Raw genomic sequence first — 15,162 nt, 5'->3', positions numbered from 1 at the left:
ATCCATTTTGTAATAAATGAGATAGAGTGACAGTGCTTTAAAACTTTAACCTTAAATTCTAAACAGAAAGGGGGAATAATTCATGAAATATTGGTACCAGAGTTATGGACCTTGTGTAATATGATGTGGAACAACTACTTTCAGTTTGAAACAAATCCATTTAGTAATAACTGAGATATACAGAAAGTGCATAAAAACTTTAACTTGAAACAGCATCAAGCATTTAAAGATAAATACTGTAACAACAGAACCTATTCAGAAATAGCAGAAACAGGAAACAAGTGTCCACTCAGCTTACTCAGTCCAACAATCCTTAGAGTGCTAATGACTATGTTCCGAGATGCAATAAAAGATTTTAATCTCAAAAACATAACTTACAAAGTGAAAGTCTCTAACTTCAACAAGGGCAATATTGAGCAGTCCAAAAGAAGTGGTTAAAAAGATAATCACAATGGTTAAAATATAAATAACTACCGGTATAAATCTTAGTTTTTGTTCCAGTTCATATTTTGTATTAACTGTTTCACTTATTTATTATAAAGATCACTATCTGTATGCAGAAGTACATAACTTTTTGTAGAAGTCCATGTTTTGTCAAAACTGTTTGACATGTGGCTTTGAAATTTGAACATCTCCATCTGTAGTCAAGGGCATGTAACTATGTCAAAGATATTTGAATGAATTTTGGTCCTTTTTGGCCCAAACAGTTTATAAACACAAAATATGAACTGGTGCAAAAAAAAAATACCAAGATTTGTAAGTCAGGCTACAATTAAGACTAAATTCTAGCAGGAATTTATACTCTTGCCTAAAACATGGTGATGGTACACAAGTGCTGGAAGTTTCGAAGCTATATATAAAGAGGTTTTGTCAAAATTTGGACTGGTATGAAAAACTTAACCAAGGTGTGACACTAATGCCGACACAAACGTTGTGGTGATAAGATAGCTTTCCTTATTCTTCGAATAATCAAGCTAAGGATTAAGCCTCAAACATTCTCAATTTACAAATTAAGTCAATCTGCACAATAAAGAAATGACATAAAACGATCTTAAAAGCATTTTTTGACATCCTATTAATTAAAATATAATTTCTATAGACCAAGATAAAATTTAGAAATCAGAGTGACCTCTTAGGCAAGTGCACTGGCCAACGGTCAATACACTGCCCTATCGTAAGACGGACAAAAACCCACCGTACAAAAACCCACCCAGTGATTTTTACATAGGCGGACAAAAACCCACCCTAAATATTTTCCAGGCGGACAAAAACCCACCTTATATATTTTGTAGGCGGACAAAAACCCACCTGGTACATATTACTATGTATATATAAGGGTTATACTGTCAATTTGTGGAATAAAGTAATGAGTATCATGCCAGCTATTTTTGCTGTATAAGTATTCCTATACGATTACCAGAAGGATAGAGTTTAGAATTGTTTTCTTGATCATTTTTGTGGACATTTTCCTTTGCTATAGTTTATACTCTTTAAGATCTATAAACTGTTTTAAAATTGAACAAAATGATTAAGAATACTATATATATTGTAAAAGTAATATTATATAATAATATATAGACCTCTAATATTATTTACATTTTGTTCACATTTGAAACAGTTTTCAGTACTAGAAACAGATAACATTCATTCGAAATAAAAGCCAATGAATGAAAAATTTTATTCAACAGTTTTTATTTTTCTAATTGCATATCATGACAAAGAATGAAGGCCCATGATGATAAAATTGGATGAAATTATCCAATTAAAGACATTTTTTAAATATTTTCAATGGTATGGAATGCAAACTGCTAACAACATTATACTATTAACAAATAATAAATGAATGTAATTACAAGACAAACAGCTAGATATTCACTCAATATCTACTAAAAAAAAACCCAAACATATTGAGCAATTAATTTGAGTGATTAACTATTTTGTTGAAATAATTTTATCAATGTTAACTGTTATCAAAATGAAATAGTTGAACATGATCAGAAATAGATTTAAAATGATATAATAATTAGATTCAAACTGAAATTAAGGAATTAATGTTATCCCTTATCGGAACGGAATATAAGAGTTGAACCTGATAAAAAAGTAAATGTAACTGAATAATGCATGTATACCAACCACATAGAGAATAAATAATATTTATGAAACACAAGTAGCACATTAATTTTTGAAGTAGCACATTTACAAAGTACATAGCAAATTACCTGGGATGCACCAATTATGGAAGGGTGACACCTCCAATTAACATCAGTTTGAACTCCATAAGATGATATTTCAAATAATTTGAGGAATTTGCTGTATATTTGATTAATTTATTTAAAAGAAAGTAATGTGATTAATATCCCAACAAAAACAATCACTTTATCGTCACAGGTGGGTTCCCTTACAGAAGAAAAAGGCCTGCTGCGTACTCTTGCTGTGTACATACAGCGTATATGATGCGTACATGATGTGTACTGAATAAGGGCTTTAAATAGTACACAGGATATACACCGCACATACACCGATAGTACGTTTGTAGTACACTTTTGACATGCAAATGAGCTCTGCCGCGTACTACTTGCTGCGTACATGCTGTGGACTACATAGTACACAGGATGTACGCTGGAGGAATTTAGTATGCGGGAAATAGTACGCAGCATGTACGCGGCACATACACTTTTCACATGCAAATGAGCCTGCGGTGTACTACCCCTGCGGCGTACATGCTGTGTACTCCTGCGGTGTACATGCTGTGTACTCCTGCGGCGTACATTCTGTGTACTCCTGGCCCGAGTCCTGCGGCGTACATGCTGTGTACTCCTGCGGCGTACATTCTGTGTACTCCTGGCCCGAGTCCTGCGGCGTACATGCTGTGTACTCCTGCTGCATACATGCTGTGTACTCTTGTGGCAAAACTGCTGTGATAATGTAAATTCCTTATCCCACCAACTTTCTTATGCAAATGCTGATCATTTGGACAGAAAAAAACAGAAAAAAGATAAGTGACATGCATCAATAAGTATTTACCCTTACCAAAATAATGTAGATTGATGTTATCAAATAAATTAGTATGCTTTTCTTCATCCACTTGTCAATGAAATAAATCAATTTTTGTAGCATGTAATTTGGTAAACATCTGAAGAAAATGGCGTAACTGCATCAAGGGGAAACAACTTTAATGCAACTAAATATAAGTGTTATAAATTTCGAAGTATCTGCGGTGTACATGCAGTGTACTATTTTCTTGTACAAGTCCCTCCTGCGTACATGCAGTGTACTCCTTAAATTTTCAGAGTCTGTGCTGCGTACTTGAAGTGTACTAGTGACCTCCTGCGTACATGCTGTGTACTCGTCGAAATAGTATGCGGCATGTACGCGGCATGCGGTGTATGTAAAATGTACTCCTCTGGCGTATTACTGTGTTCGCGGCATATACACAGCAAATACGCAGCATGTACGCCACAGAGGCTTGCTTCTGTAAGGGTTTTCGTCTACCTTGAAATATTTTGTCACAGGTGGGTTTTCGTCCGCCTACAAATTGTATAGGGTGGGTTTTTGTCCACCTGGAAAATAATTAGGGTGGGTTTTTGTCCGCCTATGTTAAAAACACTGGGTGGGTATTTGTCCGGGTGGGTTTTTGTCCTACATTCGCCCTATCACAATAAAGATGAAATTGTTGTAAAAGAATTTTTTTGTAAAGAAATTTAGTACTATTGTGCACTATTATTTAGTTGTTGTAAATTTTTAGAAGGATTATTTATAATTCATTTATTTAAAAAAGTTTTACTAAGTAAACTAGTATTTGTTCACATACCGGTAGTTAAGTTTTCCATGTCCCATTTTAAGAAACAGTACTGAAGAAAAAAGGTTTCATAAGAATTATAATTTAATTTACAAAAAAAGACTTACTTTTTAGTTCCTTGGTCTTTGGAAGACTTCTGAGCAATGATTTGCCAAAAATATACTGCTGCTATATAGCCAATCCATAGGAAATGTCAAACAAAAGCCAGTAAATTAACTGCAATCAGTTCTCAAATCTTGACCCTGATCTTGATTTGACACTTCTCAAGTCATTAAGTTAAAATATCAATTGAAATCAGTGCTCAGTTAAGTCATCCCAAGGACATTTTGTAATTAATCTTGAACCTAATCTGATACTTCTTAAGTCAGGTGTTATAAATGTGTTACTTATAAATTATTTGTCTAATATTTTTGTTTTATTTATACAAACTGAGAAAATATGAGTATTTGAATTTGAAATTTTGTAGAGTACAATGATAAATTTGAATACAATGTGAGAAAGATACAGTAATTATAATCAGATTCTTTTTTCAACTAAGAGTTAAAACTCAACAGTTTTATCCATCTAGAGGTCTTATTAACAGATCACATTTTAAAATATCAAACTGAATTAAAAACACATATATCAAATGTGTGTCTTCAATGGTATTATTGTTATAACACAACCATACAAAAAGAATGAAAGCGGAAGACAAGACCAAACACTGAGAGTTGATAACAGAATTTTATTTAAAAGATGAACAGAAATGAATAAATACCATTTTTAAGATAATATTTATTGATTGTAAACAAAATGAAGTGAAAATTTGGATATAATTGAAAAAAAAATGATTGGGGATTTTTTCCGCCTTGGTCAAATTGAGAAAGGGGGAGGAGGTTCCATATCCCTGATGGAACCGGTATTTAGCATATTTTCATACTGAATGATTCGCTACAATGAAACTAATCTTACAAAAAACTTTTTTTTGATATATTTATTTATAACCATCCCTTAACACATCACAGCTCTGGTAGATGATACAAAAATATCAAATTTAAGCTTTTGGGAAACAATCTTTTACAGAATATGTAAATGTGACTAAATGTTTTTTTCAGAGTTCATGGTGAACCCAAAAAACATTTTGTGAAATCATATCAAAATCAGACCAGTGGTTGAGGAGGCAGTGGCATTTGAAGATTTTTGGTTCTGGTGGCCATGTTTTTTTTTTAAAGATGTTCTTGGCAGATAGTTGCCAAAGGAACTCCTGTTCGGAGAATTCATATCATTTTAAAACTTACCTGGAGATCAAGTTTTGGTGAGAAGATTCTGGAAGACTGGATGACAGTTGCTTTATCAGCTTTCCACAGAGTTTTCCAATTCCCTTTGTCATCACGACCTTGAATGGAGGTCACCCCACCTCCATGGTATGTCTCATAGATGTCTATACCTTTGATATAAACAGCTTCGTCATACTTAAACTACAAATAGAACAAAAAATATTCTAATCATATAACGGCCATTGAAAGCTAACAATTCTACAGATCAAAATTATGATTGTAGGACATTTGCCCCCCAGGACATTTGCCCCCCAATGAAAAAATGAACTCCTGGACATTTGCCCCCCAGTTGAAATGGCAGATAGGACATTTGCCCCCCATTGCTTATTTTTGGAATGGACATTTGCCCCCCAATATTTTTGTCCTATATGCCAGTATATATAACTGTATTTTTGGTTGTTTTATTATCAAAATTACTCTAAAAGGCAATTTTCAGTAAAAAAAGGTGTTTTATTAATAATAATTTGATAAATATGTAAATTACTTTCAGGTGTTAAGGTAAATAATAGCCTATTATTGAGTAATAAAAGTGTTCATAACAGTGATATAATTTCTTAATTAGTGCAATGTTTTTAACACTCAAACTTGTTAATTTGGCAATTATCTACGACAAAATTGTATAAAACAAAGCCATTGTCCCCTAAAATATGACGAATGTCTTGTATCAAGTTCCCAAAAAATCACTGGGGGACAAAACTATTGGGGGGCAAATGTCCGTTTCAGAAATAAGCACTGGGGGGCAAATGTCCTATCTACCATTTCAACTGGGGGGCAAATGTCCAGCAGTCCACTTTTTCATTGGGGGGCAAATGTCCTGGGGGCAAATGTCCGGATCCCCAAAATTATTTTGAGTGATTGTGTGACCTAACTGATTCTTTAATTATCAAATTACAACCATTTAATATTGATGTTATTTTATAAATTTTTGGTTGGCACTGTTGTAAACTTTCTCTCTCATTACAGTCTAAATTTCATGTAAAAAGGTCTGACATCTAGTTGTGGTGGCATTACACAAAATAATGTCTTATTTTGGGTAAAAAAAATGAAACAAGTATTAGAGTTTTGATCTACAAAGTCTTCTAGCTTGTTTTATGAAATACCAACCACTTTGGGGATTGTGTTACTAACACATCTTGTAGATAAATGGTCAACTATTTTAAACAAAAATACCACAAAGTAATTTACTGGTATCATCCAGGAAAATTTATGAAAATGGAATAATAGTATTGAGTAAAACCTTCAAAATATTTTTTTCTTGAAACTGTGCATTTAAGGTAGTTCTGCACGTTTGAAAAACCGGAAGTGATGGCGTAACGTCATTTATCCGGAAAACGTAGAATAAAGCCTGGATTCGGCGTACGGAAATGAAAATCAATTTATGAATTAATCGAAACATGTGAGTAAATTTGTTATAATGGCACTGTTGCTATATTTCTAAAGTCAAAATATGATATTAAAACATATGACACGTTAAAAAAATCAAAATAATTTCTTAAAATTAACGTGAAATGCCCGGTTCCCTTTAATCATGGTAAAATATCTCAAAAGTAAGCACACGGACCTATACATTTTATTTCACCAAATTATAGGCCATGTGTTTATTAACAATTGTGAGAAGTTTTATCAAAATCTACATTGTAGAAAAAATTCTATTCGCGAAAATGTTATGAAAGTTATGATTTTCCCATAGACTCCCATTATGAAATATTGCGTGAGGTCCAAATTTTTCAAACCAGCCTAGCAAAAAATCAAGCACACGATCCTATCTTTTTTATTTGCTGAATTTTCTAGGTATATTTTGAAGTTTTGAAAAATTGGAGTTTAATCAAATTCTACATTGTAGACAAAATTTTGATCCAAACGTGCAGAACTACCTTAATAAAACATGAGCAGTCACAGAAGACAGCGTGCTCAACTATTTCGATGCTGGATAGTGAAACTGGGCACTTCTGAGGAAGCTGGAGCTGTCACTGGAGTGTTTAATGACTCCAATGGTGGATGAAGATATTGGACAATAGCTTGAGTCTGTGTCAAAAATATTAAGTAATAAGAGAGATAAAGATAAAGTGTATCAAAACACTAAATAAGTATAATTCTAAGCAAAAAGGGGCATAATTCATAAAATATTGGTGAAAGCGTTATGCACCTTGTGTCATATGATGTGGGTGATGATGTGGAACAACTACTTCAATTTTGAATGAAATGCATTTAGTAATAACTGAGATACAGTGAAAATGCATCAAAATTAAATTAAATGTTATATGATGTAGGTGATAAGGTGGAACAACTATAGTTCAGCTAAAAACTGCATGTTTCATTAATTTGAAATAAGATGTGCAACAACATGACAAGACGATTGACATTAATATACTAGAACTGTCACAGGAGTGACAAATACCCCCTAAATACAGTCTTGTCACAGAAGAATGGCAACCATAAGAAAGACATGGCCACAAGAAGGTGCAATTTAAATCGAACTTGACCTGTATTTTATGATGTTACACCTGTGTACCAAAAACATTTAAATCTGTCAAGAACTGTCACTGGAGTGTTTAATGACTCCAATGGTGGATGAATATTGCACAATAGCTTGAGTCTGTGTTAAAAAAATATCAAATAAAACTAAAGTATAAGGGTGGGAGGGGAGAACAACATGCCCAAACACCAGGAAAGTTTAAGACTGTTATTTAATTTAACTACCGGTTTAGAATACCTTCATCAGGTTATTAAAAATAACAAATAATAAGAGAGGCACAGATAAAGTGTATCAAAACACTATGTAAGTATAATTCTAAGCAAAAAGGGGGCATAATTCAGGAAATATTTGTGCAAGAGTTATGCACTTTGTGTCACATGATGTGGGTGATAAGGTGGAACATCTATTTTAAGTTTGAATCAAATCCATTTAGTAGTAACTGAGATATAGTGAAAATGCATCAAAATTAACCTTAAATTCCAAGTAAAAGAGGGCCTAATTCATGCAAAATTGGTGTCAGAGTTATGCACCTTGTGTCACATGATGTGGGTGATAAGGTGGAACATCTATTTTAAAGGCGTACGCTAGAATTCCCTGTATATGAGATGGGCGAAAATTTTCCCAATAACAGAATTTCTTTAAACTTTGGATATTGAAGGAAAATCATCTAAGAAACAAAAAAATGCAATAAAAATCATAGGTCACCGGATTCGAAAAAGAGTTATCTGCCCTTGAAAACGTCATTTTTGGGGGAAATGCTGTTTTCAAGGGCAGATAACTCTTTTTCGATACCGGTGACCAATGATTTTTATTGAATTTTTTTGTTTCTTATATGATTGTCCTTCAATATCCAAAGTTTGAAGAAATTCTGTTATTGGGAAAATTTTCGCACCAAATTCTAGCATACGTCCTTAAGTCTGAATCAAATCCATTTAGTAATAACTGAGATATAGATTTCGGGATGCGATGGGATGTGACACGACAAAACTGACACAAACATGTTTGGTGGGGGTATAAATATAAATAAAAGTAATATCTGTTAAGCAAAGTATTTAGGTAGAGAACCCACAATGACATTCCCTATGTCTTTTTGTGAATGTATTCAGATAACTGCTGATGTATTCTGCAACAGATACAGTGTATTAAACAGGGTAATTTATCAGTAGACTATAGATACCTCTAAGAACTGTTTATCATCAATGTGTTCTGGTGCCCATGCTCCTGTCCTGTCACCATAATCTGGATACACGTTTGGGGGACCAGCTAAACAATTAGCACTCCAACTGAAAATACAAGCAGTACAGAGAATCTGATTGAACACTTGCACAACTTCACAGACCTAACAGAAAAGGGTGGTGGGCCAGGCCCGCAAATCCCAACTCAAGAGTTACGGTGTGGGTGTAAGCAGATGCTTTGAACCCCCAATGTTTGGTAAAAAACACAAAAACACACAAAAATGTCAGCAAATAAAGGGGAAAAGCCTATCTGAGAGCATATTAAAGCTGTACTGGTAACAATTTTATATGACTACTATCACTCAATTGACAATGAGTCAAATGCACTTTCCTTCCTATGTCAGATAAGGATATGGTATAGTTATTGACTGCTTTTAATTTTATTGGTGTAGGGGCAGAGACATGGGGTAAGGGCTGAGGTAATAACTGCAGGCTATAATTTATTATGGGGTTGGGACTTGAATAATAACTCTTAATTATAAATGGGTAGAAGGTGGCGACACAGAAGAGTTACTGATGCACAAGAAATCGAATTTTCCATAAATGTAAAACACAGTATACAAGTTTGTGAAAAACTAAATGAATTCTAATATCTAAAACTGTTATACAAATGGGTTAATTAAAGAAAGATATTTTGAAAATAAACAATATATATGAACATGTATTTACCCAGTGCTATCGTACTGTGATGAAAACTTGGTGACTTTCTTCACCCATTGTGATATACTGGAAGTGTTTTTAGATTTTCTTTTATCTCTGCAACAAAAGAGAAATAGGCGTGACTATAAACACAGATTATTGGAAAAAGTGTATAATGAAAACAATTTTATCAGTACCAAGGATTTTGTTTGAAATCCCATCTGTAGGAAAAGTCTCATCAATACACACAAAATTCTGAAACAATCCTATTTATTTTCCTATTAAAGAAAGAAATTTGAAAACATGAGGTTATTAAAGCAATACAAGTATGCCCGTGGGCAGAATGTCGAGTCTGCCAGCTTACATGTGTGACCTTGACCTTAGACCTGGTTCTTGCGCAAGACACTCCGTCTCATAATGGTGAACATTCGTGCCAAGTTACATCAAAATCCCACCATGCATAAAGAAGACATGCTCTTTACAAACTTCAATTTGACCTTTGACCTCCAACTGTGACCTTGTCCTTTGAAATAGGAGCATGGGGTTTGCGCATGACACTCCTTCTCATTCAGGTAAACATTCATGCTCACCGCAAGCGGGCTCGACAAAAGTTATGGTTCAGACAAAATCGGACAGATGCATGAACAGATGCATGCACATATACCGCACATATACCGACCCGCCAAAAGTGACAACGATATCGAGCTCACCGCAAGCGGGCTCAACAAAAATCACTGTTTGTAATATTGCCATTATAAAACAGGTCTTAGTCAAAATATCAACCTGACAAACAGCTGTAGTGAAGAATATAAATATTAATCCTTGATGTTACATGTTAGAATTGAAATAATATATCTCAACTTGACTATTTCATTGAGTTAAAAACCATTTGCTGTTTGACCATATCAAAACTCAAAACTATGATTTTATTCAATAACAAGAGCAATCAGAGACAGCTAGCACACTACACTGTTTCAATGCTGGATAGTGAAATAAGGCACATCAGAGGAAAGGAATTATTAACGTTCACTTTGGAGAGGACCTTTTAACAATGCTTAAGACCAAGTTTAATGAGGATCCAACAAGCGGCTCATCAGAAGTTGTGTAAACATTTTTCTATTTTTACCTTTAGCGGCCATAGAAGGGGCGAAGCTGAACCATTTGAACAAATTCATGAATGTTGATGAAATACTATGGACCTAATGTCATATGATGTAGTGTGATAATAAGGATCAACTATTTTAAGTTTGAATCTAATAAATTCAGTAATAACAGAGATATTGTGGATCTTCATTAAAATCAACCTGAAATTCTAAGTAAAAAAGGGGTAAAATTCATGAAACATAGAACCAAGACTTACAGACCCTGTGGCATATGATGTGGAAGAATCATTTTAAGTTTGAATCAAATCCATTCAGTAATAACAGGGGTAAAGAGAAAGTGCATTCAAACTACTTTAACCAAGGTGCCCCCATTTGAATAAATCTGGGAAAGGCCCTTCGTTACACATGATGCTACAATCCAAGTCTGATGAAAATCCATTGATCAGTTCATGGGAAGAAGTTGCTGAAAGTTATTTCTATTTTTAGCTCTAGTGGCCCTAAAACAGACCAAGTGCCCCCATCTTAATAAACGTTGGAGAGGACCTTATAACAATGCTAAAGACTAAGTTTGATGAGGATCCAACAAGCAGCTAACATTTTCTTTTTTTACCTTTAGCGGCCCCTAGAAGGGGTGAAGCTGAACCATTTGAACAAATTATAGAAGTGTTTGTTCTAATTCTGACCAGAAGTTCTAGTGATGTTTACCAGTAAGTAAAAATGTTGAGGCAGGACAACAGATGCCGGACCATCCACCTCTACTAATAACTCACCATTAACAAAGTTCAGGTAAGCTAAAAATTGGAAGCTTACTTTCCATGCGAGCTAGAGCTACTAGAACAACCCATCTTTTTAAAGAAAAAATATCCAAAGACTTTTATTTTTGGCACATAACCTAATGCACTTGTCTATATTGATACTAGTCAGTATTTTAAAATCGCAAGTTTAAATACAAGTGTTTATATGTTGCTATAAATATAGTGGAAACTCCACAGCTCGTATAATAAAATAGGCTATTGATAGTCTACAAAAACAGATTATCAAGTTTTTGCTATAATACAATAAATGTGTATAACAGCTATAGATTTACATGTGTGTATGGTTTTTAAATATTAATAACTAATCAATATCTATTTAATGTTTTAATAAAATAAATTTTAAAGGCTTTAAAGGAATATGTCGGCTGTCAAATCTTAAGTTTATTGATAATGTTCCAATACTTTTATACGACACTTAATGTATGTAACAGAAACTTTCTTATTGCATTTAAACTTACTATCTTCACAAACACTTTTCATAATTAGTCTGTCAGAAAAATAGTTTCTTTCAAATATTTTAATAGAAATTTCAGAACTTCGAATCCAGACAGTACAGCGTAAGATCAGGGGTTCAGGTTTTATCCACAGGCAAGAGAAATGTTCCCTGTGATGATTAGGTACATCTGTAGTCAATAGTCCCCACCTCTGATTCATGTGTGGACGTTGTTACTGGCAGAGAACAGGTCAGTACTGGTACAGAATCCAAGAATAATGGCAATGCTTACTGACCACATTGCATAACCTAAATACTGTTTAGAATTATCAAATACTGGTAAAGAAAATTTAAAGATGGTCAATCACATTTGAGAAACATTTTTCATTTTTGGTATATTCTGTAAGAGATTTTTAAGGAACAAAAGGACCCATTTCATAGAGTAAGATCCTTATTAGAAAGTATGTTTTTATTACTTTTTAAGAAATTTTGTAATTTCTCCCTTTTAATACAATCAATAATATTAAAAAAATGGACTACTGCTTTTGATTTCATTATAATTTCTAATTTTACATTTGTATTTGAGAGATATTGGGATATTTCAACAATCTGACTCAAAGGCAAGTTTTAAAACAGTGCATAGCTTTGTAGTTCATATATTTTTTACCAATCTTCTCTGGTTGCGCAACCAATATAGGTAATGGGAGGTAATAACAGTCCTACAAACCTGCATTTCTAATGAATTTCGGCTAAATATATATTTTGTCAATGTAAATGTTTAACAAATATAATACAATAGCTCTTATATTCATATGACTTCTGAGGCAAAGTATGTTTATTGAATTGTTAAATATGCTGAAATAACTCTGTCTTGGTTGGGCAACCAGGACAGGAAAATCGAATTTTAGAAATATGTCCAGTGAAAATCTAACATGTATTAAGCAGTCAGTGAACACAACTAAGAGTAAATGGTCATTTGTTTAACTTTCGATTGATTCCTTTACTTGATCAAAATCTGATTAACCACCTTTAAAGGGAATTCTATAAAATTGTTTAGTCATAATAAAAACAAATTCTTTAAAATTGTTTAGTTTTATGAACAATCTTGAGAGCAGACCTTATAAAGATGTCATAGACCAAGTTTGATGAAAATCCATGAAGCTGTTCAAAAGAAGAAGTCCTTAAAAGTTCTTTTCTATTTTTAGTTCAATCTGCCTCAAAAAGGATGCTACCAGAACTAAATTTGAAAAGAGGACCTTGCACAGATGCTACAGACCAAGTTGGGGGTTAATCTGACAAGTAGTTCAGAGGAGAACATGTTTATGGGTGACGGATAATGGATGCCTGACCATCCATCCACTTATACTAAAAGCTCAACCCGGAACCTCAGTTCATGTGAGGTAAAAGAAATTGCTCCATGCAGATCAAAGTATTGGCCATGGCAAGACCAAACATGACCTTTGGCCCCCAGGTGTAACCTTGTGGGGGTACAAAACTTTACATCTTGATAGTAAATATTGACGGAAAATAAAACATTACTTTTTTTTTTTTTGGTGGGGGGTGAGTGGGGGGGGGAATGCATGAACGGGGTGATGGGGATAACTGGGCGGAGGAGGGAGGTGGGGGGAGGGTACAACTTTGCATGCTGATAGATATTCATGAAACGTTTGAAAAAAAAATATGGGGTGGGGATGTGGAGAGGGGGGTGACCAGGGAAGTGGGGGTGACCGGGTGTGGGTACACAACTTCGCAGTCATGTTAATAATAAATATTTATGGAAAAAAATGAAAGACGTTTAATGAAAATCTATCAATTTGTTAGTTTCTTATGTACAAAAATTAATATGTGGATTTTTAAATAATTAAAAGGCAATAACTCTGAAGTTACAAGAGATCCTGAGGAAATTGTGTGTGCACTACAACATTATGGTGATCTAAATTCGATTTAAGTTTCATAGTTTTAGGTGAAATATGTCACAAGTTACGAAGCAGAAATTGCCTATTTATAGTACCCTATATAGTTAACACTAGAAACTTCTAAGGGCCATAACTCTGGTGTTACTTGGGCAATTTGACTGAAACTTGATGGGCCGCATTTCCGTATCGTGGTGAACAAGAACATGAAGTTTTATTTAAATATTCCCAACCATTTCCTAGATATGGCTCCGGACAGTCGGATGGACAATGCCAAAATTATATCCCTCCACCTTTGGCGGGGATAAAAAAAAAGAGCATAATTTTGTAAAAATGCAAAGTAGAGTTATCGAACCTGTGTACTGCATGTCAGATCATCACATTGAGCAAGTGTGTGAAGTTTCAATCCATTCCAATTAGTGGATACTGAGATACCAGCTTACATATAAAACCTTAACCAAAAATTTCTAAGTCGAAAAAGGGGCATAATTTTGTAAAACGCAAAATAGAGTTACTGAATCTTTGCAGTGTAAGTCAGTTTATCACAGTGAGTAAGCTGTGAAGTTTCAATCCATTCCCACTAGTGGTTACTGAGATACCAGCTTACATACAAAAACTTGACCGAATCCGGATGCCGATGCCGACGTGGACACATGGGTGAGTCCAATAGCTCTACCTATTCTTTGAATAGTCGAGCTATAAATGACTGGACATACATGCAAAGAGTCCATAACAATGCAAGGGCTAACAAACAGACAAATCGCCTCTGATAATTTCCGTTACCAAATATACATTAACAAGGATCACGATTCAATTCCCTAGCAGATAGTACAAAGATAAATAAAGCCTGATAGATGCTTATAAAGTGAAAGTTAAGTGTAAGTTTTCTGCTCTGGAAAAAAAACCAACTAATGCACTGTGAAGGATAAAATCTGTACATAGAATTTACGACCCATACATAAAGAGAAATCTAGTAAAACTTGGTTATGGAAAAGGCAGATCAAACAGCAGATGGAAATGGTTCAGCCAGTGTACAGTATCCAACAAAGTTTGCTTTATTTCATAACAACAAAGGGTACATCAAATTATTTATTTTTATAATTTTATTTTATTTTGCAACTATATCTTATATAACGTAAGAAATAAAACATATATATTATCACATTGTATGTATTTCAACGACGAAATAAAAGATAAAACATAAAAAATATATAGATCTAGTTAGAAAGTTATACTACAGAATAAAATCAAATACATGCAAATAAATATAAAATGTATATTTTGAAATTTAAAGACACAAAATTAAACAAGACGGCCATAAAATCACTGTATCACTCACACAACAAACTCTTAACTTTCTAACTTCTTTAATTCTGAGACAACCATTCTGACAAACTTTTAATTGGGTCAAAAATGTGGCCTCTGTAGTGTTA

The 15,162-nt window shown here is 33.8% G+C and overlaps 1 protein-coding gene across 1 annotated transcript in view; it reads right to left on the bottom strand.

The window, feature by feature from the left end:
• The window catches only part of LOC123562101 (uncharacterized), a 34,316-nt gene extending 22,704 nt beyond the window's left edge, over positions 1-11,612 (bottom strand). Inside the window, exons 1-4 of the mRNA XM_053534616.1 lie at positions 11,379-11,612; positions 9,496-9,582; positions 8,769-8,874; positions 5,077-5,256 (exon numbers count right to left, since the gene is read on the bottom strand). Of these exons, the coding sequence (XP_053390591.1) occupies positions 5,077-5,256; positions 8,769-8,874; positions 9,496-9,582; positions 11,379-11,413 (408 nt within the window). The 5' untranslated portion in view covers positions 11,414-11,612. The remainder of the gene's footprint in view (positions 1-5,076; positions 5,257-8,768; positions 8,875-9,495; positions 9,583-11,378) is intronic.
• Between the last annotated feature and the right edge of the window lie 3,550 nt (positions 11,613-15,162).

The sequence above is a fragment of the Mercenaria mercenaria genome, chromosome 2 (assembly GCF_021730395.1).
Source record: "Mercenaria mercenaria strain notata chromosome 2, MADL_Memer_1, whole genome shotgun sequence".
Taxonomy (NCBI): Eukaryota; Metazoa; Mollusca; class Bivalvia; order Venerida; family Veneridae; genus Mercenaria; species Mercenaria mercenaria.
This window is presented reverse-complemented; position numbering and strand designations above follow the sequence as displayed.